The 25,253-nt window shown below is 52.0% G+C and overlaps 3 protein-coding genes across 4 annotated transcripts in view; 2 read left to right on the plus strand and 1 right to left on the minus strand.

Moving 5' to 3' along the window:
* Positions 1-2,103, plus strand: part of AP3D1 (adaptor related protein complex 3 subunit delta 1) — a 41,208-nt gene extending 39,105 nt beyond the window's left edge. The window contains exon 32 of the mRNA XM_008150668.3: positions 916-2,103. Coding sequence (XP_008148890.2) covers positions 916-1,011 — 96 coding nt within the window. The 3' untranslated portion in view covers positions 1,012-2,103. The remainder of the gene's footprint in view (positions 1-915) is intronic.
* A 1,552-nt stretch (positions 2,104-3,655) lies between these two features.
* Positions 3,656-5,565, minus strand: IZUMO4 (IZUMO family member 4). The gene is given in 8 exon segments (XM_054718366.1): positions 3,656-3,863; positions 4,050-4,067; positions 4,540-4,570; positions 5,054-5,128; positions 5,215-5,292; positions 5,363-5,425; positions 5,428-5,514; positions 5,517-5,565. Coding segments are annotated over 8 exon segments (495 nt in total). The 3' UTR covers positions 3,656-3,769.
* A 462-nt stretch (positions 5,566-6,027) lies between these two features.
* MOB3A (MOB kinase activator 3A) lies at positions 6,028-25,228 on the plus strand. 2 transcript variants are annotated; one of them, XM_008150669.3, is made up of 4 exons: positions 6,028-6,148; positions 17,553-18,058; positions 23,598-23,800; positions 24,164-25,228. In XM_008150669.3, exons 2-4 carry the CDS (start codon positions 17,638-17,640, stop codon positions 24,191-24,193), a joined length of 654 nt encoding a protein of 217 aa, XP_008148891.1. In that variant the 5' UTR covers positions 6,028-6,148; positions 17,553-17,637; the 3' UTR covers positions 24,194-25,228. The 2 variants fall into 2 exon arrangements, with proteins under 2 accessions (XP_008148891.1, XP_054573512.1); XM_054717537.1 differs by lacking the exon at positions 6,028-6,148 and adding an exon at positions 11,687-11,734.
* Positions 25,229-25,253: the final 25 nt, after the last annotated feature.

Raw genomic sequence — 25,253 nt, forward strand, 5'->3', positions numbered from 1 at the left:
GCCCAGAGACCTGAACCCAGACTTTGTTACCATTCTTCAAGTCTTTGAGGTTCTGTCCACCCCATGTTCCCTCAGTCCCTTGTGCTGTCTGTTCAGACTGCAGTATTTCTAGTAACTTGTTGTCAAGTTCATTTGTTGTTGACTCTTTCCTCTGCTGTTGAACCCATTCAGTGAGATTTTTATTTTGATTATCACATTTCTGGTTTAATGTTTCTATGAGGTTTTTCTTTACATCTTCTATTTCCTGAGGTGCTCTGTTTTCTCTTTGTTTCAAGAGTGTTGTGATTGCTTCTGCGAGATTCCATAGCAGCCACTTCATCAGCTCTGTCAGATCCGTCTGACATCTGCTTCATCTCAGTGTGGGTGTTGTATCGATTGTCTTTCCCAGTGAGCTGAGATACCCTGGTCTTTATATGCTGAGTAATTTGGGACTATATCCCAGATATTTTGAATATGCCAAGTTTGTGAGCCTTAAATCCTGGGGAGAATGTTGATGCATAGGCTCCTACTGCAATTTTCACACCTTTGTCCTCCACAGCACGGAGCTGCTCACATGCCCCCATGCGTGGGGCCAGGGCTGGGTGGTGCTGTGTGTTCTCAGGGTCTGGTGTTTTGGCTCGTCAGGGTGAGGGCCATGTGTGCTCACCTTCAGGCAGGTCCTCAGTTCATGAACAGTTTTGCAGGTCACTTTGCCCGAGCTGTCAAGCTCTTCCCAGGGTTCTGATTCCAGTTGTGGGCCCCTGGCCACCACTGCAGGCCTTAGTCCAAGTTCCACAGTTCCTCGTTTGTTCTGATTTTGAAAGCACCCCTACATAGGGACAGCATTTGGAAAAATCAAAAGTACAGTACATGTATTCATGAGGCAGGATTTTCATGCACTTTTCAACATACTGGACTGCGTTTTCCCTTTTTCAGGGTGAGAAGTCTGTATCGGTGGATGGGAAGTGCAGCGATGCCACACTGCTCAGCAACCTGCTGGAGGAGATGAAGGCTACATTGGCCACGTGCTGACTGTTGTCACTGAGGCCACCACAGAGAGGATGTGAAGGAGAGACAGGTTCCAAATGCTAGTTTCTCCTTTGTCGCATGTACTTATCAGCCCGGCGTTAAGTCCACTGTCGTCACGGTTAGACATTGAGGTCATATGTTCACTGATTTCTCCTGTCATCTTTTTTACTTTGACTCTTCCCACTCTCTTTGGGGAGAAACCCTGTTCCAGTCCTCAAACCATCAGTGACTCCTGTAGCCGGGGTCAACTGCACGTGGCCGCAAGAGCTGTTCAAGGAATGAGTGTGACCACCGTCCAAGCCAGGACTGGGTGGGCCTGGGTGATGGGTCTTCAGCGGACAGGGCAGGGAGGCACGTCCTGCTTCTGTGAAGTCATCCAATCCCACTAATCTCCAAGTCCCCACCTGGGAGGCGAGAAATGGGCTGGCTGCTCACCACAGTGACATTCCCCTTTACACCTCACAGCCAGTCAGTTCTCTCTCGCCAGGAAACATGGTGGGGAAATGGTCATGCAAGCCGTTGTCCATTGCATTGTGTCCCACTGCTGTGTTTGTGTGCCGGGTAGAGAATGGCAATGGATTGCAAGGCGTAGGGGTGAGGACTGCAATCTGGGTAGGGATTTATTCAGGACCCTTACCAACAAAGGGACTGGACATTGTTTTGTTTCCTTTTCAGTAAAATAGGTCTCGGTTGACATTGGTATGGTGAGCCATAGGGTTTGTCCTCCCATCATATCCACAGCTGCTGGGAAGGCCCAGGCCTGGGTTCCATGGTTCTGATGGTGAAGCACATGCGTCCTGGGGAGGTCGGGTCCCTTAATGCGTCTCATGGGCAGGGCAAGGGGACTCTGGCCCACCCCGGTGAGACTTTCCTCAGAGATGATGGTCCTCAATGATGTTTTAACTATCCTTTTGATGAAAACTGTCACTTTAGCATGTAATCTATTGCAGAATCCTGTGCAGTGATTCTAGAATCTCGAAATTGTATGATGTGTTATATAAGAATTTGCTATCAACATTCCCATGTAAAGGAGACATATCACGCTGCTGTCATGATTTTGTGTCAAGATGATCCAATAAACTTGCAAAATAGGCATTTACCTGTTGGCGGGGGTCATCCCCTGGTGGCAGGGGAGTTGCGGGGGTCTGTGAACATGCCTGAGTCGCTCAGAGTCAGATGGGGCTGTGGGACACCCTCATCCTCTTGGGAGTTGACATGATGCCCATGTGCCATCCAGGTCCCTGGACTAGGAGTAATAGGGTGGCCATCACCCTCCCTTTCCCAGAAACCACACTGGTAAGAGGGTGTGCTGGGTGAGTGGCGGGAGCAGATGCTAGAAGGAAAGCCCTGCTGGTGTTAATTCGCCACATTGCCACTGGCTTCTTCTGACAACGCATGGACAGGGATGACTCAAGTCCGGTCAGGCTGGGTCAGTGGACAGAGAGCCCAAATCAATCACAACTTGAATCCCCTAGTGTAGGGGGGTGAAGATCAGCCCCTCCCACATCAAAGCCCACTTGGAGCACCAGTTGGGAGAAAGGCCTCGCCAGTCCTGCCCCTACCACCGTCAGCCAGCAGGCTCTTTCCACTTCTCAGTGGGGAAAAGTGCATCATGTAGCACGCCTACCCCTTGCAAGGCCCTCGGGCTGGAAAGGCAGAGGCCAAGGTAGGAGACATAGCAGTGACGAAGTGACCAGGATCCTGGTGATCAGCCAGCTCTGCTCCTGGCACACACCCCTCCCTGTGTTTATTGAAGACATCCCACGACTCCATTATTTGACAGTCTATCCCAGTGATCGGCAAACTCATTCGTCAACAGAGCGGCAAACGGCGGCTCACGAGCCGCTTGTGGCTCGCAAGCCGCAGTTTGCCGACCACTGTTCTATCCAAATACCACGTGAGCGCCTTTCTCATGCTGTTTTGTTTAAATCCTACCGAATATACACACAGGTGAAAATGTGGCTAGCATTCTGTCAGGGAAACTTCAGTAGGAAGCCGTGCAGGGTGTGTGGGGTCCTCAAGAGTCCTGTGACTCAACCCCCACTGTCCCCCTCCAGACCAAGAACAAGAGGGAGCTGGAGGAAGAAGTCAGGGAAGCAGCACCCAGGCCGAGAAAGGAGTGCCTGCTCAGGACAGACAGGACAGGTACCTCAGGGCAGCATTTGAGAGCCTCCCTCCCGTCTTACAACAGCTATACTGCCTGGATCACAGTCCACGGGGAGTGTTTTCAGAAGCAGTGCTGTAGGGTTCCTTGGACAGGTTCAGTCCCACGTGACCTGATGACCTGAGCCCCATGATACACTGAAGCCAACCCTGTTTCACTAGACTGCAGTCTCACTTGAATCATCAGAACCATCTCGCTCCCCGGCTCCTTTCCAGGTGAGCCTGCCCAAGTACACTCTGGCAAATCACAATCAAATTGGTGTGGGGACCTGACCTTTGGACCCTGTGCCCATGAACAGATGTGTCTTGCCCAGGGACCCAGCCCATGCCTCACATGGTTTCTCCCTGCCCCTACAGGGACTGCTCCATGATGAGAAGTGTCAGGGACATTTAATCATCCATCATATAGTTCTGATCCCACCTAGCACCTGCTGTATACAATCTATCCCCCTTCCCCTCCCAGTCTTGGCCCTGCCTGGGCTCTGATGGGGTTGTGCAGGGACCCCCAGAGAGCAGCAAGCCTGCTCTAGTCAGGCTGGGACAGCCCAGCTGAGTCCTGGCCCCACATTGCAGCTGGGGGGTCCAGTGGGCCCGCAGGCTATTTGTGCTGTGTCAAACACTCAGAAGCATTTTCCAGTGTCAGGTTGATGAGGTGTGGGGGCTCTAGACCCATGAAGCTTGGTGATACCAGGCTGCAGAGAGAAACAGGTGCCTCAGTACTTCCTTTCCCATCCCCACCTCAACCTAACTGGTAGGTGTTTGCTAGGGGCCTGGGCCTCCTCCCATCTAGGGCATGTGACAGGGTTGCAGACAGACCCTCAAAGTTTTGTCCCCACCCAACTCCCACCAGGCCAGGGCTTTGGAGAGGGGGAGCTCACCTTATGTTGGTGCCCTGTCTGAAAGACACGACTGGGCCCTGGTTAGCCCCATGACCCCCAGGTACCTCCACTGGGGTACATCCATCATGGGAGCGGGGGTTCCTCCTACGTTCTAACCACAACCCTGCTACTCACTTGGGGCAGGGGCAAGACCAGACTGTGGGAAGGAACCCTTTAACCAAGATGATCTGGGGCCCTGAGCACAGGGTCCAGGTCCTGCCTCCTGATGGCTGCCCTCGCACATAGCCTACTGACTGATAAAACTCATGTTGGTTTGGAGAGGGGGGTCTTGTGCCAATTATTTCTACAACTCTCATGTAAAGGAGGAGGCCCTGCACAGCTGTGTTCCACTGCACCGACAACTGTGGGGACACAGGGTGTGGAGCCAATGTGGCCCTGAGTTCAGAGGGCCAGTTGTGCCCACCCCCATCCTACCCACGGGATGAAAGGCAGGGAGGAGGAGGGACACATGGCCTGGACAGAGGCTCACTCACCACAGTGATGCTGACAATCATTGCGGCCTGTGCAGGGACAAGAGCATGGAGAGCACCTTCTTAGCAGGCCCTGCCTGTCCCTGACTCCAGCCCACCTTCTCAGGCCTGCCCAAGACTTAGGGTTTGTCCATCAGTCACCTGGGGTGGCTCCTAGCCTGGAATGGAGTGGCCACTGGACAGGGTGGCAGCAATACTCACCAGTGCCTCTGGGGGCCAGTTGGGGAAGGTTGCAGGGAGGAAGAGATGGGATTTATCTTTCAAGGGGCCCTGCTGGCGCCCACTGAATGAAAGAAGGGTTCTTCTCAGGGAGATGCCCTGCTTCTGGATTTCTGTCTGGTCCCATGCTGGCCGCAGGCTCTGAGTTATAATGCCTGGATGCACTGACACCCTATCCACATAACAACAGCCCCAGCTACGGGCCCTGGCCCCGGGGCTCCCAGCCTATGAGGGGAGTAAAATACTCCTATGGCCCTGGGAAGCACGCCCCTCCCTCAGCCCTCACTAGCTCACTTTCAACGGTGGCATTCTGGATGAGGTGCACCTGCTCCCAGAAGATGGCTTGAAGCTCCTTGGGGAAATACCCTGATGGGGGTTGGCGGGAGGAGGGAAGTCAGGTTCGAAGGGTGGGCGGTCGGGGGTGTCCTAGGGCGGATGGGCCATCCCCTTATCCGGGAAATACATCTTCCCCTGGGACAGCTGTTCCATCTTCTGGTGCACGGTGTTTGCCACTTGGTTCAGCTTTTCCCGGGCTAGGCACTGAAGGAGGGGAGGGGTCCGGTGAGCGGCCCGGGCCGGGGTCTGCCTGGGCCGGGAACGCACTGATCGCGGGGATGGCCAGGTGCAGCGCCTTCCTTATGTCCTGGCTCCAGTCAGTGAGCAGCAGCCCGACGCGGGAATGTCGTCCACCTACCAGAACTTGAGGTTCATGTGATGGCGGGTGAAGAACTCCAAGAAGTTGCCACGACAGTGCGGCAGCCGCGGGCCAGCGCGGCCTTCATTTCCAGTCACAGCGGCAGAGCCATGGCCCGGCCATGCTCACCACCAACTGACCAACCGCACCTCCCGCGCCACGCCTCTCCACCACGCACCAACCAACGGCGCCCTCGGGCCCCGCGACGGAGAACCGAAGACGCGGGCTCAGCCTCCCAGGCCTCGCCCGTGAGCCGCCACTCCCGGAAAGTCTCCACTCCCCAGATCGGCCCCACCCTCGGACCGCGACCCTTTTAGCGCCCACAGGCGGCGCAAGCTCCTCCTTCCAGGACGTTCCCTGCTCGAGGCCCCGCCCCGCATTCCCAGGGCAGTGGAGGCTCCGCCCACAGGCTTCAACCGCAGGCACTAACCAATGGCATCACGGCTTCCGTTGCCAAGCAACATAGAGCGCGGTGTCGGGGTGCGCCCCCTCTCGGTGGATACCTCGGCCCACCAGCTCCGCTTCCGGGGAGGCCTTAATCTGTAGCGGAAGTAGATCCGGCCGGGCGGGGCCGAGGCAGGCTCTGCGCGGAGTTCCTCCTCGGCGGGAGGCGAGGTCCGAACTAGCGGGCACCCGGGGACAGAAGACAGAGGGCGGAGGCCAGCGCAGCCCGGCGGGTCGGCGTGAGGCGGCAGGTGGGTCCTCGGAGGGGGAACGCGGGCGGTGGGAGTTCTGGTCCCTCAGGAGGGGCAAACGCGGGCGGCGGGAAGGGAGTAGTCGTGGTTTCTCGGTCGAATTCGTGGCTACCACTGTCAACGTGGGATCAACCCCGAGCCGTGCCACTTACTATCGCGAGGCCCCCGCCACCGGTTTGGGTCAATTCCGCAGGATTTCAGGGCTCTACACCTCGGGGAGTCGGCTTTTCAGGAGCGTGCCTCTTGCTTCCTGGTCCCGAGTCACTGAGCGCTGGGCAGAGGCTGGGCGCGAGGTGTGGGCGGTGTCCGCACTGCCCGTGGCGGGGACTTGGACTTCGCAGTGCCGTCTCTGCACTGGCTGGTGGGCTGGCATTTGTTTGAAACGACCACGTATTTTATAAGATGTCACTGAAAGGGGAAGAGGGGCGTGGTTGGAAAATACAGAAAAATCACAAAGCAGAAAATAAATCATGGGTGACCTACCACCCAGAGAGCCAGTATTAATTTCAGGGTAAGATGCTTCTGGTCATTTGAGGTTTAATGGGTATACGATGCACTGCACGTATTTAAAGCACGTAGGTAAATGTTGAGGATGGTGTACATGCATTTGTGCAGGTTTCACAGCCCAGGGCCTGTCTGCACTCTCTGGTTTGGGACTTGCTGGTGTTACACGTGGCCTCTGGGCAGCTGCTTTCTCATCCTTCCCTCACCCAATATAAAGGGGGTGCTTATAAGCCCATTTTACAGACTCAGGGCTGAGGGATGCCACTGGGCTGCAGACTCCCAAAGCCCTGAGCCCCTGTTCTCTGCCCTTTGACATCTTAAAAAATGAGTGACCTTTATTTTTCCTGTTAATCCTCATCTGAGGATATTTTTTCCATTGATTTTTAGAGAGAGTGGAAGGGAGGGAGAGAGAAAGAGATTGATAGAAACATTGATGTGAGAGAGACACATCAATTGGTCAGTCGAACCCGAGACTGAGTATGGAGTGAGAACGCAGCAAGTCCAAGTCCTGGCTGCCCTGGCCCCAGGGCTCCCTGCTTCCCTCTTCCCTCCCAAAAGGCACCCTTGGTGTCTTCACCCCAGATCCTGCTCTGATAGCTGTGTTTTTCCTCCCAGGGCCAAATCGACACCCACCTTAGACAGCACCTGTCCCATTGCTCCTTTCTTCTGACACCTGGATTTTCCTCTCTTTCAAAACCCTCTGGAGCCCTGGCCAGTGTGTTCAATGGTTAGAGCATCAGCTTCGAACCAAAGGGTGGAGGGTTCCATTTTCCGTCAAAGGCACATACCTGGGTTACAGGTTTGATCCCCAGGTTGATCGGGGCGTGTGGGGGAGAAGGTAATGGATGTTTTTTGGTGTGTTTTTCTCTCTCTCTCTCTCTCTCTCCACTTTCTCCAAAAATCAATGGAAAAAATATCCTAGGGTGGTGATTAACAAAAAAACCTTCTGGAGCTGAGCTGTCCAGGGCAGCAGCCACTGGCCACAGGCAGCTAGTGAGCCCTCCAACCATGGCTGGATTAAACTAGGACCTGCTATATGTGCAAAATGACCACCAGATCACAGGGGCTCCTATGTTTTTAAAAGGCAGACTAACTCCTTAATATTTTCTATATTCCTTAGGTGTTGAAATGATATTTTGTTACCCTTGTGTTAAATAGAATATATTATGACTTGATTTTACCTGTTTCTTTTCATTTTCTTACCTTTCTTTTTTTTTTTTTAAATTTCTTTATTGATTAAGGTGTCACATATTTGTCCTCATCCCCCCACTCCCATCCCACACCCCTCCCCACGGATGCCCCAACCCCCCGTTGAACCTATACGTTGGATAGGCTCATATGCATGCACACAAGTCCCTTGGTTGATCTCATTTTCTTACCTTTCAATGTAGCTACTAAAAATTTTTATATTAACCATGGGTGTATATTATATTTCTAGTGCCTTCCATGGTGTTTATTCTTTCTGCAAATATATGTTCAACTCTGGCTTTCCTAGGCTTTGTGGTTTTTTGCTTCCTGTTTGTGGTTTTAGTAACTTCTTCATAGGGGTGAACTACTTAAAGGCCTTAGCCAAATGCTAGGTGTTTTTTAATTGGTGAATTAGTGTTAGCTATTTTTCTAATAGACTTATTTAGTTAGTTAGTTAATCCTCACCCAAGTATTTTTTTTCCCATTGATTTTTTAAGAGAGAGTGGAAGGAAGGGGGAGAGACAAAGAGAAACATCAATATGAGAGAGACACATTGATTGGTTGCCTCCCGCACACACCCCAACTGGGGCCAGGGATGGAGCCTGCAAACCGAGGTACATGCCCTTGACTGGAATCGAACCGGAGACCCCAAGGACTGACACTCTAACCGCTGAGCCAAACTGGCTAAGGCTTAGTAGACTTTTAGAGCAGTTTTGGACTCAAGGCATAACTGAGCAGAAGGCACAGAGATTTCCCATTACCCTGTACCCTCGCATATGCACAGCCTCTCACACTGTCAACCTTCCTGACCAGAGAAGGGTATTTGTTACAAGGATGAACCTACACCGACACACCACTATTACTCCAAGTCCACGGTTGACATAAGAGTTCATTCACTCTTTGTGTTGTACATCCTTTGGGTTGGGACAAATGTATAGTGACGTGTCCACCATGACAGTGTTAGAGTATGGCACTGCCTTAAAAATCCTCTATGCCCCCCCCCCCCCCCCGCTTATTCATCCCTCCCTCCCCCAACCCCTGGACCCCACTAGACCTTTTAATGTCTGTGTAGTTCTGCCTTTTCCAGAATGTCCTCGAGTTGGAATCGCAATGTCACCTTCTCAGACTGTATTCTTTCTCTTAGTCATGTGCATTTACAGTTCCTCATGTCTTTCATGGCTGATAGCTTACTTTTTATTGGAACCTCCCTAAAGGAGAGAACGTGCCTTTATCATCTTTGCATCTCCTACAAAGCGGAGCTCAATGTTCTCCGTGTCCCAGGCATCTCAAGTTACTGTGATCATCTGAAGTATAAGTTCGTTCTCTCTCTCTCTCTCTCTCTCTCTCTCTCTCTCTCTCTCTCTCTCTCTCTCTCTCTCTCTCTCTCTCTCTCAGCAAAAGCTGTATTTTAGTCCCTCAGGGGATTCGTGGAAGTGCTAGTTCAGTTCCTGAACTTTTTAGACAATTCATATTCTGACAAGTTTAAGCCAGGCTGTTTCTTCTGTGGAAATGCTCCTGCTCCGAGGCTGAGCTCTTACGTTCCTGGAAAAGTCAGCCATTAATTATCTTTTGAGAGTTGTTCTCACATCTCCAAAGCCTCATAAGATGGAGGTTTAACAAAATCCCCCAGCAGCGTCTAGGAAGTTGGGTTTTTACTCTGGGAAGTTCCAGACGTGCCCCAGCTGGTGAGCTCTGTTTCTGATTTCCTGGAATTTCGAAGTTCAGATAGTTTAAGCAGAAAGGGGGAATCTGGCTTCAGAAACTGGATTCTGGGAAAGACAAGGTCACTCCTGCGGCTGAGTCCCAAGTGAGACATTCGGGGTGGGCACTCTGCGGGAGCCGTCCTGGGCACTGTAGGGTGTTGAGCAGCATCCCTGGTCCCTACCCACTCACTGCCAGGAACACCCACAGGGTGACAAACATAGATGTCCCCAGACATCCCCTGGGGTCCCCTGAGGGCAGGACCACCCTGGGTGAGACCCACAGCTAGCTGACTTGCTGGGAGCTCTTTACAGACACCCTTCCCCCTCCCTGTCCCCTCCCCGCCCCCTCCCGGAGAGAGTGAAACCCTTGAGTGGATGGGCCTGGCCCTCAGTGGACAGCTCAGAGCTGTGACTCCTTCCCTCCATCGCCCCCTTTCTCTGAGGTCAGTGCACAGTCAAGTCCATATCTGAGGATCCCGATGTGAAAAGGAAACTAGGTCAACAATAAAGACTTATCTTTTTTAAAAAAAAGGGGAAGCGTGAACAGCCAGTGATGGGCATAAGTGTGGGTGGGCGTTCGGGGGCACTGTTTCCTGTGTCCCGCCCTTCCTGACATGCCTCTGGTCAGTGACGGTGCATTGAAAGAGGTGTGGCTCCTAGGTGGACACATAATGACCCATAACCTTTCTCACCTTCCTCTCTGTCCCCCAGGTGACACGGTTTTGTCAAACAATATATCTGTATTTGCCCCTATGGGAAACTGAAGCAGAGAGAGCTGGTCCATGCACACACCACACCCCTCTCTGTCTTTTTTTTTTTTTTTTTCCTGTTTAATTCTTCCGTAACCCCTCTCTGACTTTATAGAAAGGCTGGGATGTAGGGACACACAGTTCAGATCTCAGCCCACCTCATGTGCTGTGACTTCTTAGCTCTCAGCCCTGGGAAGGGTCCCTTCTGCCCCTTTCAGCTGCTGGTGACTTACTGGCAGTCCTTTGTGCCTCTGGGCTTGTATCACCCATGTCTGCCTCTATCGTCACATGACCATCGTCTCTGTGTGTCTGTGTCCAAATCTCCCTCTTATAAGAACATGTGTCCTTGCATTAGGGCCACTACTCTAGTGTGACCTCACCTTAACTAATTACACCTGCAAGACCCCATTTCCAAACAAGGTTTCATTCGTAGTTACCAGGGATCAGGATTTGAACATGTCTTTTGGGGTGGTGGGAATGTTATGGAATTGGGGATGGTTGCATACTCTATGAGTTTACTAAAACCATACATTGACTTGTATACTTTAAAAGATTGGAATTGGCCCTAGCCGGTTTGGCTCAGTGGGCAGAGCATCAGCTTGTGGAATGAAGTGTCCTGGGTTCAATTCCAGTCAAGGGCATATGCCCATGTTGTGGGCTCGATCCCCAGTGTGGGGGGGCATGCAGGAGGCAGCCAATCAATGATTCTCTCTCATCATTGATGTTTCTATCTCTCTCTCCCTCTTCCTTCCTCTGAAATCAATAGAAATATATTAAAAATAAATAAGTAAAGGGTCTGAGTCACTGAATAAAAATAAAAGGGTGGAATTTACGGGATGTGAATTATATCTCAATGGGGCTGGAATCTACAGAACCATTCAACAGCACCTGGCTTGGAGCGGCCCCCTCAAACCTTACTTCCTGCCTTTGTACAATACATGTTGGAGAACATCACCCACAAAACCAAGACCTGAGCACAAAAGGCCAACAAAATGCAAATCCTCTCCCCATGCAGGAGGAGGCCCGAAACCAATCTCAGCAAGTACCCTACAGGATGGTGGGGACCTTGCTGCGCAGGGAGCTGTGGTGATATTTAAAAATGAACATTGCCCAGCTGGTGTGGCTCAGTGGTTGAACGTTGACCCATGAACCAAGAGGTTGCTGGTTCAATTCCCGGTAGGGCACATGCCTGGGTTGCGGGCTCGGGGACGTGCAGGAGGCAGCCAATCAATGTTTCTTTTCTTTTCTTTTTCTTTCTTCACAGGGGAAGGGAGAGGAGGAGAGAGATAGAAACATCAGTGATGAGAGAGAATCATTGACTAGCTGCCTCCTGCACGCCCCCCACTGGGAAAGGAGCCCGCAGTCCAGGCATGTGCCCTGCTTGGGAATCGAACCGTGACCTCCTGCTTCATAGGTCGCCAGTCAACCACTGAGCCATGCTGGTCGGGCCAATCGATGTTTCTATCTCTCTATCCCTCTCCTTTCCTCCCTCTCTAAAATCAATTTTTAAAAAACACATTTGAAAAAATAAAAATAAAAATGAACATTAGGATGGTGGAAGACAGTGCTGGGCACTGGCTTCTGTAATGGAACAGACCCTGGGCCGCAAGCATCTTCCAGCTAAACACTTGGGCTCCTGGCCTGAACCTAGGGGCTGATCTCCCAGATTGGAGTCTGTCCCTCCAATCCCACCGCCACCACCAGGTCGGGGTAGTGTCCCTGAGGTGGTGGCAATGTCAGCAGCTGAGGCAGGATGTGGAGGCACCGGAAGGAAGTGGTGATGGGCCGGGCTTTGCTGCACCTCATGAGGCAAGGCCGTTGCTTGGAGGAACTGTTTTGTTTACAGGAAATAAAGTGGGGGTGGGTGTGTATTGAGTGGGGGATTTTGTCATCTTACCTTGTGTCACTCTAGAAGCTTCTAAGTGCCATACACATCTCATTTGTGGAAGAACCACGGAGCCAGGAGAGCCCTGAGCATTGAATTCTGAGACGGTTCTCCCAACCCCTCCCCATGCCTGCACCCTTGGAGGGGCTCTAAAAATATCAAAGAGAAAAACCCCAAGATGGTAATGGGGGCAGCAATGTGGACTGGTTCACAGCTGGCCACCCTTCGGGCATGGGATGTGTGTTTCTGATACAAAGTTGTTTATCTTTAATGGGAACTCTGCCCATCCAGGAAATTTTCCAGAAAATCATTGCTTCCACTTAAAAAAAAATCCTCCCACCTTCTGAGAAGAGTCAGAAAGGCGAGCAGGAGCCTCACAAGCCCCTTTCACTGCCCTGCCCCATCCTCCAGAGCTGTCTGCAGTGGCATGGCAGGATGTGGACAAAGACAAAGTGGCCTTCCTGGGGCGGGAGTGGGGGGCAGTGGGGCCGCCACCTCCCTAAGGCTTGGCTAGGCAGGGGCTCTTCTCAGTGGTCCTGTCATTGCCCCTAAGGCTCCTGTGTTCCCAGGTCTCATGTCCCCAAGTGACGTCAGTGGTTAAACTCCCAAAGCCATCACCAAAGAGGCCCCAAAATAGGAGGTAGCAGCCGGGCCCAGGTGGGTGCAGATTTCTTTGTGTTGGGATTTCCATCAGGGTAGAAGGTTTGCTGCAGGATAAACAGGAACCTGGAGTAGAGGCAGCTTGGGGCTCGTGGCCTGGCTTGGCCAGCCCCGCTCTGCGGGATGAGGGGTGTGGCACTCCAGTTTGTCTTCTCATTACCAAGTGGGGCTGCCCTTGCCCCACATGGAGGGGTGTTGGGAGGCTGAAATAAGACCAAGGGTGAGGAATGAGGAAGTGTCCCCATGGTGCCAGCAGGCAGCGGGCACAGGGAAGGTGGCTGGCTTTTTTTGGGTGGCCCACAGGGGTTTCTGTACCTTGACTTGCCCCAGAGTGGCCTGAGAGCAACTTGGTTTGCAGTTTCATTACCTGGGCAGGTGTTCAAGCCACTTGGGCAGTTAGCAGTTCTAGGTGGTACTGCAGGGTCCCCACCTGGTGTGTCCAGTGTACACGCCCATGGCCTGGAGGGATCCTAGGATGTCCAGCCCTGAGGGGTGCAGCTAATCTCTGAGACCAGGGTCCCTGAAGTGGCCTCTTAACCAGAGCTTCCTGGAGGTGTCTGAGACGGGCCCATCCTGTCCTCTGGTAGGAGAGAAGTGGGCAGGGGGAGTGTTTATGGTTGCCCATTTCCCTTATTAGAGGCACCACCTTTCCACCCTCCAGGCCCTGTACCCACAGGGCTGTGCCCACTCACCCAAACCAGGGATGGGTGCTGGTGTACACTCTGTGCTGGCATTTTAGAGGTTTCGGGTGGGGGAGAGACCAGCCTCAAGGGTGCCTGGCACTGGATTTGGGATAAAACAAGTGGAGGCTGGGATAACGGATAAGTGGTGAGTTAGGAGACATGTGGCCCAGCAAAAAGAACCACACAACTTCACCCGCATGGTTCAGGGTTCGAGCTCAGGCTCCTCCTTCTACCAGCTGCATGGCCTGAAACACTCACTTAGTAGCTAATTAGTACTGAGTCAGTATCTTCTAATGTGGGGAGCCATCCCCCATCCACTTGTGATAACCCCCAGTTGTGATAACCACAGGTGTCCCCAGACATTGCCCATTTGTGCCCTGACCAGGGATCGAACCCGCAACCTATGTATGTGCTCTGAATGGGAATCGAACCCACAACCTTTTAGGTGTAAAGGTTGACGCTCCAGCTGGGACTGGTTGTCCTTTTTTTTTTTAAAAATATATTTTTATTGATTTCAGAGAGGAAGGAAGAGGGAGAGATAGAAACATCAATGATGAAAATCATTGATCAGTTGCCTCCTACACACCCCACACTGGGGATTGAGCCCACAACCTGGGTATGTGCCCCGACCGGGAATCGAACCGTGACCTCCTGGGTCATAGGTTGATGTTCAATCACTGAGCAACACCGGCTGGGCTGGTTGTCCTTTTTGATCACAGCTGTCCTCGTGTGTGGGGTAGTTTGCTCCCTTTGCACTGGGGTTTCTCCTGTCCTCTGGCCCTGTTGTCTTTGGTTGGCTCCTCCGTCCCCATGCTCAGCTTCTGTGTTTTACATGGTTCAGGCCTAATGGTAGGCCAGATTTCACCAATTGTGTGAAATGACCTAAACCAGGGTCTCTTTCCCCCCTACTGCTCCCCACCCCCACCCCTGGCACTGGGCCCAGGTCACTCTCTGTCGGGGGCTATCTAGGTACTGTGGGTTGTTGAACAGCATCCCTGGCCCCTACCCATTCAATGCCGGCAGCACCCCCAGTGTGACAACTGCAGATGTCCTCAGACATTGCCCAGGGTCCTCTAGGGGCAGGATGACCCAGGTGAGAAGACTGGTTTAGGCGTTTTTATTATATATCTAGTATCGGGTATTAAACTGAAGGCTTTTGGAAGGCAGAGCCTGGCCTTCTGCCATGAAGTCTTCGTTGAGTGCATAGAGTACATAAGGATGGTGCTGGCAGACTCTGCCCTGTTCCCTCTGACCCCCGCAATGGGAGAGACTGGAGTTGGCGGTGGTTCTGGAGAAATCTCTTTAAGACCAAGGCCCAGGAGCCCTCTGCCCTCAGAGACTCTTCCTGTGCCCGAGATGGGCAGGGCCAAGCCTGAAGGAGGCTGTCTGGGCTCCAGGATGTGGCCTGAGCCATGACTCAGCTCTCTGTAAATTTTCTGAAATCCTCACCCTTAAGCCATCTTGTCATCTGAGTCACGTCACCTTGGCCCCAAGGATACAGTGTGTATGTACCAGCTCACTCTCTGGGCCCGGGAAGGACTAGACTTGACTTTGGCCTGCACCCTGCTGCACTGAGCTGGGTGCTGTGTTCAGAGTGGACGTGCACTTCCCTTTGGCTGAGCCTGGCCTTGGCAGTGCTGAGCTCCGTGGATCATACTCCGTTGGGGCTGTCCTGGGTCCTTGGGGTTGAGCAGCATCCCTGTGGAGGATGTGAGGTCCAGTCCCCTTAGTTTGTGGTCATTTGCTACATGGTGTGCTGAGTCTTGAGGGTGGGCCACCAGACAAACCCAGCTGGCCACATGTCACAGAAATGAACTCCCACAAAAGAACATCCAGACCTATAGAAGGATCTTATAAGAAATTTTCAGAGGTTTTTTGAGCCAAACTGAGGACATGCCTAGAAGCTAGTTTTCAAGGGATTGAGACAATGCTCCAGAGAATGGCAGTTTGCAGTTCTTTTTATGCATTTGGAATCAAAGGAGGACAGTAAGGACGGTGAGGTGAAATCGTTGGTGGGAGATTAAGGAGAAAGCTAAGTGGGAAATCCTAGGATGGGGTAAAAGGTAAAATGAGACATGTACTTCTTTTACATCGGAGGGTGCAGGATAGTTAACAGCCTCTACAGTGAATAGGGATGGTATGTGGGCAACCAGATAACACTGAGGAGTACACTTGCTGGTGGGGGTGGTTACCCTCCTGGGGGTCTGGAAAAAAGATTGCTCTGACATTTCAAAGGTGTTAGCCTAAATCAGTGGTCAGCAAACTCATTAGTCAACAGAGCCAAATATCAACAGTACAACGATTGAAATTTCTTTGGAGAGCCAAATTTTTAAAACTTAAACTTCTTCTAACGCCACTTCTTCAAAATAGACTCACCCAGGCCGTGGTATTTTGTGGAAGAGCCACACTCAAGGGGCCAAAGAGCCGCATGTGGCTCGTGAGCCGCAGTTTGCTGACCACTGGCCTAGTGGCACAAGAACAGTGGTCAGGGCTCACTTAACGTAAAGACTGACTCTTGCTAAGGTAACCTTAGGCCTGGGATGTGACCACCCTCCACAACCTGCCTGGGGAGGGGATCGATCAGATCGTCTTCTCTGGTTACGCTTGGTCACTGAGCTTGCCAGGCCTGCCATATGGCCCCCAGGCTTGTCAGTTCTACTCTGTTGCCCCTTTTTTGTTCACACCACAATTTAAGCAAAGAAAAGGGGGGGCGAGGGGCGTTTACTATAACATTATAAATGATTATTTATTACCTCTCTCTGGTGAACTCCCAAAAGACCCCCCCACCCACCCCGCCAGCCCTATGGGCACCCGCCCTCCTTGTTTCCTCCACATGCACACTCCCAGGGGGTGGACCCAGCTGGGCCTGCAGATGGAGACAAGGAGGCTGCAGGTTGGCTGGTGCCATCCTCATGGCAGAGTGATGGCCGTATTGGGGGTGATGCAGTGACTGCAGCCCGAGTGTGAGCAGGGCCTTTGGCTTCATGTTCATTTCATCCTCTCTCCTCTGAGTGGAGCTTGTTACTCTCCCCACATAACAGAGGAGGAGACTGAGCAAAGACAGGAGAAGGTGGACTGGGTAGGAGATCGAAGCCTTCATGGCAGGGGACGCCGGCTACAGCCCCCATATCAAGGCCCTGACCCCCAGAACATGGCATGTTCCCATGTAGGCGCAGACAAGTCCCAGACAAGCTGGTCCACCCTTCTCAGGTGGTATTCTGGGGTGAATAGTGTCCCCCCAAATTCATGTCCACCCGTTGGAAGTAGGGTCTTTGCAGATATCATCAAAATGATAAAATGAGTTCCCACTGGTGGGCCCTAATCTAATGATGAGATTTAGACACAGAGAAGCAACAGGAATTTATTCCCTCTCAGCCTTGGAGGGTGTCATCCCTCAGTGGCCTGGTCCCCTCTGAGGCTCAGAGGGAGTGGTTGTTCCAGGCTCCTCTCCTGGCTCTGGCAGTGTCGGTGACCCCTACTGTCCCTTGGCCTGTAGACACGTCACCCCATCTCTGCCTCCATCATTACATGGGCTTCTCCCTGTGTGTCTGTGTGTTTCCTCCTGTAAGGTCACTCATCATCTAAGGCCTGGCACCCAGATAATCCAGGTCAGGCGTATCCCAAGATCCTTAACTTAATCACATATGTGAATGGGACCTTTTTCCAAATAAGGTCCCAATCACAGGTCCTGGGGATGTGGACATCTCTGTACAGAGGCCACCACTTAGCCCGCTGCGGTCACCCTGAGCCACTGTGCAGGTTTACCACACCCTCTCCCACTTTATAGAGAGCCGCTGGGTGCGGGGGCGGGAGTAGGATGCTGCCTGGCTGGATTCTCAGAGGTCCCGACTCAGCATCTCCTGCTTCGAGACCGTTGGGACACACCTTGGGGCGCTTCTCTTTACTGAGGAGCTGGCACCCTTTTGATAAAACTCAAAACCGCAAGTCCTGGGAAACCCCCCGTGTGGCCCCTCTTGCTTCCAGAACAGGGTTTCCAGGAACAGGTGATAATTCTTTCTGTCTGCATTTCAGATCTCAGGGAAGACCTGGGAGCCAGTGAATTTCCAGTCACCTCTGGGTTGGTGGCCGACACCAGGAGGGTGCAGCGAGGACCACAATGTCCAACCCCTTCCTGAAGCAGGTCTTCAACAAGGACAAGACCTTCCGCCCCAAGCGCAAGTTTGAGCCAGGCACCCAGCGGTTTGAGCTGCACAAGAAGGCACAGGCGTCACTGAATGCGGGGCTGGACCTGAAGCTGGCCGTGCAGCTGCCCGCCGGTGAGGAGCTCAACGACTGGGTGGCAGTGCACGTGGTGGACTTCTTCAATCGTGTCAACCTCATCTACGGCACCATTAGCGACGGCTGCACCGAGCAGTCCTGCCCCATCATGTCGGGAGGCCCCAAGTACGAGTACCGCTGGCAGGACGAGCACAAGTTCCGCAAGCCCACAGCACTGTCGGCCCCTCGGTACATGGACCTGCTCATGGACTGGATCGAGGTGCAGATCAACAACGAGGACATCTTTCCCACCAACGTTGGTGAGTTGGGCGGCCTGGGGTGAGGCCGGGGGTTGGGGGGTGTTTTTTTAATAACAGTTCACTGAGATAGAATTCATAAGCCATGAAATCCACCCATTTAACCTTTTGCACTCGGATGTTGAGTGTGACTCGACACTGTTAGCATCGGTAGCAGCTCTTTTTATACTCTTTGAATGTATCAATAATTTGAAATATAAAAAAATCCAAATAAATAAGTTTGTATGAAAAGAAACTCCAGTTTTTTATTCTACTGCCACGCTTTGTAAAATCTGGGGTATTTAAAAAATTAAATCCCGAGTAGAATAAAGGAATCGAGAAAAAAGCAAGCGAGTGCAAAGGGTTAAAGTGTAAGTTCAGTGCCATTTAGTACCTTCACAGGGTTATGCAACCATCCCTTCTAATTCCAGGACATTTCAGTATCCCCAAAACATCCCCTATCCCCATGAGCAGTCACTCCATCCCTCTCTCCCAGCCCAGTAACCACCAATCCACTTCCTGTCCCCTGTGGATGTGCCTGTCCTGGGCATTCCACATAAATGGAATCACACTGTGTGGCCTTTGGGGTCTGGCTTCTCTCACTGAGCGTCTTGCTTTCATTGTTCACCACGTTGTAGCGAGTGTCAATGCTTCACTCCTTTTCATGGCTGAGTGCTATTCCAGTGTGTGGATCGGATATGGTTTGCTTCATGTTAAGGTTCTTGAGATGGGGAGATTGTTCTGGATTATCCAGATGGGCCCTAATTTCATCAGAAGGGTCCCTGTAAAAAGAAGGCAGAGGGACATTAGACAACAGAAGAGGTGATGTGACAACAGGAGAAGGAAGACATGATCATAAGCCCAGGAATGTCAGCAGCTTCCAGAAAAGGCAGGAAATGGATCCTCCCTGGACCTTCCAGAAGGAAGCAACCTTGCCCACACCTTGACATCAGCCCCATGAAACTGACGTGAGACTTCTGGTCTCCAGGACTATGAGGGAGCACATAAGAGTTATTTTAAGCACTAGGTTGGTGATAATTTGTTACAGCAGTCCTAGGAGACCCACACATAGGCCCTTCTCACTGTCACCATTGGCGTCAACACAGCACCATGAAAAACGGTGAACAGTTTTTGAGGAACCAGCTCTTGGTCGCTGACAGGGTCTGCACCTGGTCAAGTTTCTCACCCCTCTGGACCTCACTCACCCTCTGTACAGGGAACGGGCCTGCCACTGACAGAGGGCTTTCAGAGGCCCATCTGAGGAAAGACCGACTCAGAATAGATGCTTTCCCAAAATAGGGATTCACAGGTGCCCCCACCCACCCATCAGGCCACTGAGTCTGTGCTGTGGCCCTGGAGTCCGTGTCTGCACATGCTCGTGTTCTGACTCACTGCCTCCTGGGTCCCCCTAAAGTCCTGACAGCTCCTCAAGGGTCCTCATCCTAGAACTTAGACCCTGAGTCCTCTAGCCAGTTCCTCGCCTGTGGAATGATAATTCTAGCAATTTTACCGAAGAGGAAATTGATGACCAATTGAGAGAAAATGAACTTGGCAGCTCTACCCTGTTTGACTCAGTGGATAAAGTGTCTGCTTGCAGACTGAAGGGTCCCAGGTTCGATTCCAGTCAAGGGCGCATGCCCAGGTTGTGGGCTCGATCCCCAGTAGAAAGCGTGCAGGAGGCAGCCGATCAGTGATTCTCTCTCATCATTGATGTTTCTATCTCTCTCTCCCTCTCCCTTCCTCTCTGAAATCAATAAAAAAATATATATTTTTTAAAACGAACTTGGGTCTTGACTGATTTGGCTCAGTGGATAGAGCGTCGGCCTGGGGACTGAAGGGTCCCAGGTTCGATTCCGGTCAAGGGCATGTACCTTGGTTGCAGGCACATCCCCAGTAGGGGGTGTGCAGTAGCAGCTGATCGATGTTTCTCTCTCATCTATGTTTCTGACTCTCTATCCCTCTCCCTTCCTCTCTGTAAGAAATCAATAAAATATATTTTTAAAAAAAACAACGAACTTGGCAGATGCCACATGGCTGCCAGACACGGGTCTGAGGCCACACCATCAAACTCGGGCCCTCTGTGGGCCCCAGCCTCTGCCACATGGCCACATCACGGGGCCTGGGTTCACCCCTGCTTTCCTTGGGAGCCTTTCTGTCCCAGGCCACATCTTCCTGCCCTATTTGCAAACCCTAGGCCCTCAGCCTGTTTTGACCCCCAGCCAGGCCAGTGGAATAAAATGCTTTGCATGGACAGCAGTGTCTCTGCTTCTTGTCTGTGGTACTTCTGAGACCCAGAGTTTTCCAGGTGCTCCCTGGGATTAGATTTATGGCTGGGCAAAGAAAGGACGGGGTCCAGATTTTATCCCCGTCTCCCACACCTGTGCCATTGACACCTGTACACCCACTTAGGCCCCAAGCCACCAGCTTATGCTCTTTAATGTTAGATTAGGGTGGCCCACTTTTCCCGTAAAGGACCACACAGTAGCTCTTCATTGGCACTGCTTACAGAGGTGGCAGCCATCTCCTGCTTGGCATCATGGCTTCCCTCAGACCCCTCGTGAAATCCAAGATTGTCAAAAAGAGGACCAAGGCCCGGCCAGCGTGTCTCAATGATTGAGCCTCGAGCTATGAACCAGGAGGTCACAGTTCGATTCCCGGTCAGGGCACATGCCCAGGTTGCAAGCTTAATCCCCAGTAGGGGGTGTGCAGGAAGCAGCTGATCAGTGATTCTCATTATTGATGTTTCTACCTCTATCTCCATCTCCCTTCTTCTCTGAAATCAATAAAAATAGATATATTTTTAAATGAGGACCAAGAAGTTCATCCAGCACCAGTCAGACCAAAATGTCAAAATTAAGTGTAACTGGTGGAAACCCAGAGGCATTGACTATGGAGTGCACAGAAGATGCAAGGGCCAAAACTTGATGCCCAGCGTTGGTTATGGGAGCAACAAGAAAACAAAGCTGCCCAGTGGCTTTTGGAAGTTTCTGGTCCACAGTGTCATGAGCTTAAAGTGCTGCTGATGTACAACAGATCTTACTGTGCTGAGAGGCTCACAGTGTTTCCTCAAAGAACCACAAAGCCATTGTGGAAAGAGCAGCCCAGCTGGCCATCAGTCACCAATCCCAGTGCCAGCGAAGAAAATGAATAGACAGAATGTAATTGTGTTAATAAAACCCTAAAATTCTATGGAACAAAAATAAAAGGTCCACACAGTACATCTTTCCACCTTTATGACCCAGAAGGTCTATGTCTCAACTCTCAAACCTGCCATGTAACCCAAAAGGTGTCATAGATACTGTGTAAACAAACAGGTGGGCCTGTGTTCTAATAAAACTTTATTTAAAAAGCAGGCAGTGGGCCAAATTTCAACCCCTGCATGAAAATACTGTTGCATGCTTAGGCTATGCAGTCCTGGAGATTACATTTCTTTCTTTCTTTTTTATTTTTATTCTTCCCTGAGGACATGTTTAGAGAGAGGAAGGGAGGAGAGAGAGAGACATTGATCAATTGCCTTCCGTACTGCTCCAACTGGGAATCAAAAACCCGAAACCCAGGCCTGTGCCCTGACTGGGAATCAAACCAACAACCTTTAGATGCACAGGATGATGCTCAACCAACCAAGCCACTCTGCCCGGCCTAGAGATTACATTTCTAAGCCCTTCTCCTAGGATGAGCTGCTCTTAATCACTCCCCTTCCCCAGCATCACCCTTGCTGACTCCTGATACCCCCTCTCCGAGGGAATACAAGAGCCATCAGTTCTCACGTGGAGGAGGTCATCTGGCCCCAGATTCAGAGGCGTGGACAGAGCCAGGCTGGTCCTTTCATGTACAGAGAGCCTGTTCTTTCCCAATTGCCTTTTAACTGGACACATCTCAGACCTTCCACGGGGGTGAGCAGCTGTGTTGGCTCCCCATGTCAGAGCTTCAGGTCCCAGTTTTGCTGCAGGCACCGTATCTTGAGCCTTCCGGCACATGGATATCCTGCACTCACCTGGACTTCGTTGGGCCATTACTCAGCCATCCATAGGCCCAATAACCACAGTGCTGTCCAGCTTATTACGTCCCATCTCCTGAGAGTGGGTGTCTGGTGCACCGCAGCTTTCCCATGGTTAGCCACATCTGTGTGTCCTCACCTGGCCCCTGAGCCCCTCTCTTCGAGGATGGGCTGATCTGGCCTTAGCTTAGTTGGTTAGAGCATCGTCCTGATCCAACAAGGTTGTGGATTACATCTCCGGTCAGGGCAACCAATGAATGCATAGATAAGTGGAATAACAAAACTATGTGTTTCTCTCCTCTTCTCTTCCTCAAATCAATTTAAAAAACAAAAAGGATGGGCCAGTCTGTCAGTCCTGGCCCCAGGCCACCTACCTAGTAGCACCGGTTGGACCTCATGAACATGTGGCTTCTGTCTTGCCTGTGGGAGAAGGGGACTTGAGGTCTTGGTGGGGTAAGCAGGCAGGAGCGGGAGGAGCCCATGGCGCACAGCAGCATGGATGTGCCTAAGGCACCAAACTGTCGCCTAGAATGACTCAGATAGGGAAGTTCAAGGTGGGTGTACTTCACCACAGTTTTTTAAAGTAAATAAATTAAATACAATAACAGGAGGAGAAATTGCAACATGGTGCATGGATTCAGTTAAGCTCCGACAAGTACATGAAATTATTTATAAAAACATATGTAAGCCTTGGCTGGTGGCTTGGTTAGAGTGTCGTCCTGTGCACCAAAAGGTTGCAGGTTCGATCCCTGGTCAGGGTGCGTGCTGGAGGCAGCAGCCAGTGTTTCTCTCTCACAGTGATGTCTCTCTCTCTCTCTCTTCTCTCTCTCTCTCTCACTCTCTCTCTCTCTCTAAAAATCAATAAAAACATCCTCAGGTGAGGATTTTTTAAAAACTACTTAGGATGGAGAGAAAGATAGCAAGTGGAAAATATCAAAGGTCAAAAAGTATGTTTTTAGGGGTTGTCCCATTCTATTAAGAAAAATAAATGTTGCTAGAAATAAACACATACACATGACCAGATCCCAAAGTGCACATAGCAGATCCACAATTTGCACACGTGGGTGGGGAATAAAATGTTGGTTCTGGGTTCTGGGAAAGGAACTAGGCAAAGGCAAAAGGAATGTGTGGCACCCAGCACATTCCCAGGGAGGGCGGACCAGCGGGCCAGAGCGGCTGATGGCGGCGCCCTGAGCATGGGCTTTACCTCTAGGCCTGTCCTCGTCCATTCCCCGGGCAGTTAGGCAGCAGAACCGTGGGTTTCTCGTGGCATTTCAGTGGGCTCCCTGGAGCTGGAGGTGAGAAGACCAGGGTGGGGATCAGGAAGCCGAGGGTCCTGGAGGAAGGGGCTCCTTCCTGGGGACAGACACCGCCCACCCAGTCAGCACTTGACTTCAGGAGGAAACCGGGACGTGAGCTGTCTGAGCTTGGTGAGGCGGGGTCTCAGCCTCCCTGAGCCTCTAGTTCACAGGCTGGTTCACGCTCGCAGTCCAGGGGCAGCCTGGTTTCAGGCCAAGCGGGGCCCGAGGCTGCCTCCTGAGTGTCCTGCCCTCTCGCTGTTCACAGGCACGCCGTTCCCCAAGAACTTCCTGCAGGTGGTGAAGAAGATACTGTCCAGGCTGTTCCGCGTGTTCGTGCACGTCTATATCCACCACTTCGACCGCATCGCACAGATGGGCTCCGAGGCGCACGTCAACACCTGCTACAAGCACTTCTACTACTTCGTCAAGGAGTTCGGACTCATAGACACCAAGGAGCTGGAGCCACTGGTGAGAGGGGCAGGGACTGAGGGGACCAGGGAGGGGACGCTGGGGCCAGTAAACTGGGTTTTGTGAATCGTTTTATTGGCACGCTCAGCCGTTCACTTACTACTCCTGCTGCTTTCAGCAACAGGGCAGAGGTGAGCAGCCAGACACACCTGGCCTCCAGGGCTGACAGAGTGGCCTCTCGAGCCCTTCACACAGCTTCCCACCCCCAGCCCTGGGCGTGCTGCTGTCTGTTCCCTTTTCTGTGAGGTTTGACCTTCAGTGAGGCCCACGAGTCTCCTGAGACTGCACCCCTGCTTCTCTGTATGTGTGTGTGATACCCGTCACCTCTGTGTCAATCCCTGATGTCCTGCTTGTTCTTAACAGAAAGAAATGACCGCACGGATGTGCCACTGAGAGCCCCTGGGCCCCGCTGTCACCGGAGCAGTGCCAGGGGACACTTAGACTTGAGGGCCACCTTCCCGGAACATGGACTGTGTTCCGCCCTGGCAGCTCGGTGACCTCCACAGCTGTCAGGTGGTGACCTCTGTGCCCCCAATGCTGCACTGGACACCGGGGTTGAGTCCTCTCTCTGATTCTGAGACGACAGCAGCTGTGGGTCCATGCACCACGGGCCCAGCCTCCCAGAGCCCCACGGGGGCAGCTTGAACTTGAACTCTGTGATTCTGTATGCTGTGAGCAACTGGGAAAATCCACTTTATCTGTAAAGCACTTGGATCTGCCTGAGGCTGGAACTCTGCTTGCCCTTCGCAGGTCTGTCCCGTAATGCCCCTAGCGTGCTCGGCCAGGAGAGGACAGGCTGCACAGGCTGTCAGTCAGCAAAACAGGAACCCACCTCTGCTGGGCTTCAAGCCTCAGTTCCCTCGCTTGCCTCCTGAGCCCCATGTCTGTGTCATGAGAGGTACGACGTGCCCCTGGCTCTGTTCCCCTCCACCTCTCTTCCTCAGTCCCTCTGTTCCTTCAGGGCATCCAAAACATTTGGCTCATCCGTCAGGGTTTCCTGGACCCCACATCTGCACCCCAGGTTTCCCGGAGCCCTTTCACATATCATAAAAGATCGAGTTTCTGTTTATTTTTATATTTTTGTTAATACTCACCCGATGATATTTTTCCCATTGATTTTTTTAGAGAGAGTGAAAGGGAGGGAGGGAGGGAGGGATGGGGAGAGACAGAGAGAAACATCGATTGGTTGCTTCCCGCACACACAGCTAACGGGGCTGGGGATCAAACCTACAACTCAGGTACGTGCCCTTGACTGGGAATTGAACCTGCAACCCTTTGGTCTGTGGGACAACACTCTAACCATTGAGCAACTCCAGCCGGGGCAAAGATTGAGGTTTTTATACAGTCGCACTGACAACCACCTTGAGATGGATGTTAAAGGAAAACAGCTTTTTATCTATAAACTAGAGGCCCAGTGCACGAAATTCATGCACTGGGGGGTGGAGGGTGGGGG

This window comes from Eptesicus fuscus, chromosome 6 (assembly GCF_027574615.1).
Source record: "Eptesicus fuscus isolate TK198812 chromosome 6, DD_ASM_mEF_20220401, whole genome shotgun sequence".
Lineage (NCBI taxonomy): Eukaryota > Metazoa > Chordata > Mammalia > Chiroptera > Vespertilionidae > Eptesicus > Eptesicus fuscus.

Bases quoted from the DNA above. Each gene is read 5' to 3' on its own strand.
- MOB3A (XM_008150669.3), top strand. From the start codon at position 17,638: ATGTCCAACCCCTTCCTGAAGCAGGTCTTCAACAAGGACAAGACCTTC. The intron at 18,059-23,597 runs GTGAGTTGGGCG...CGCTGTTCACAG, and splicing joins CATCTTTCCCACCAACGTTG to GCACGCCGTTCCCCAAGAAC. The intron at 23,801-24,163 runs GTGAGAGGGGCA...TGTTCTTAACAG, and splicing joins CCAAGGAGCTGGAGCCACTG to AAAGAAATGACCGCACGGAT.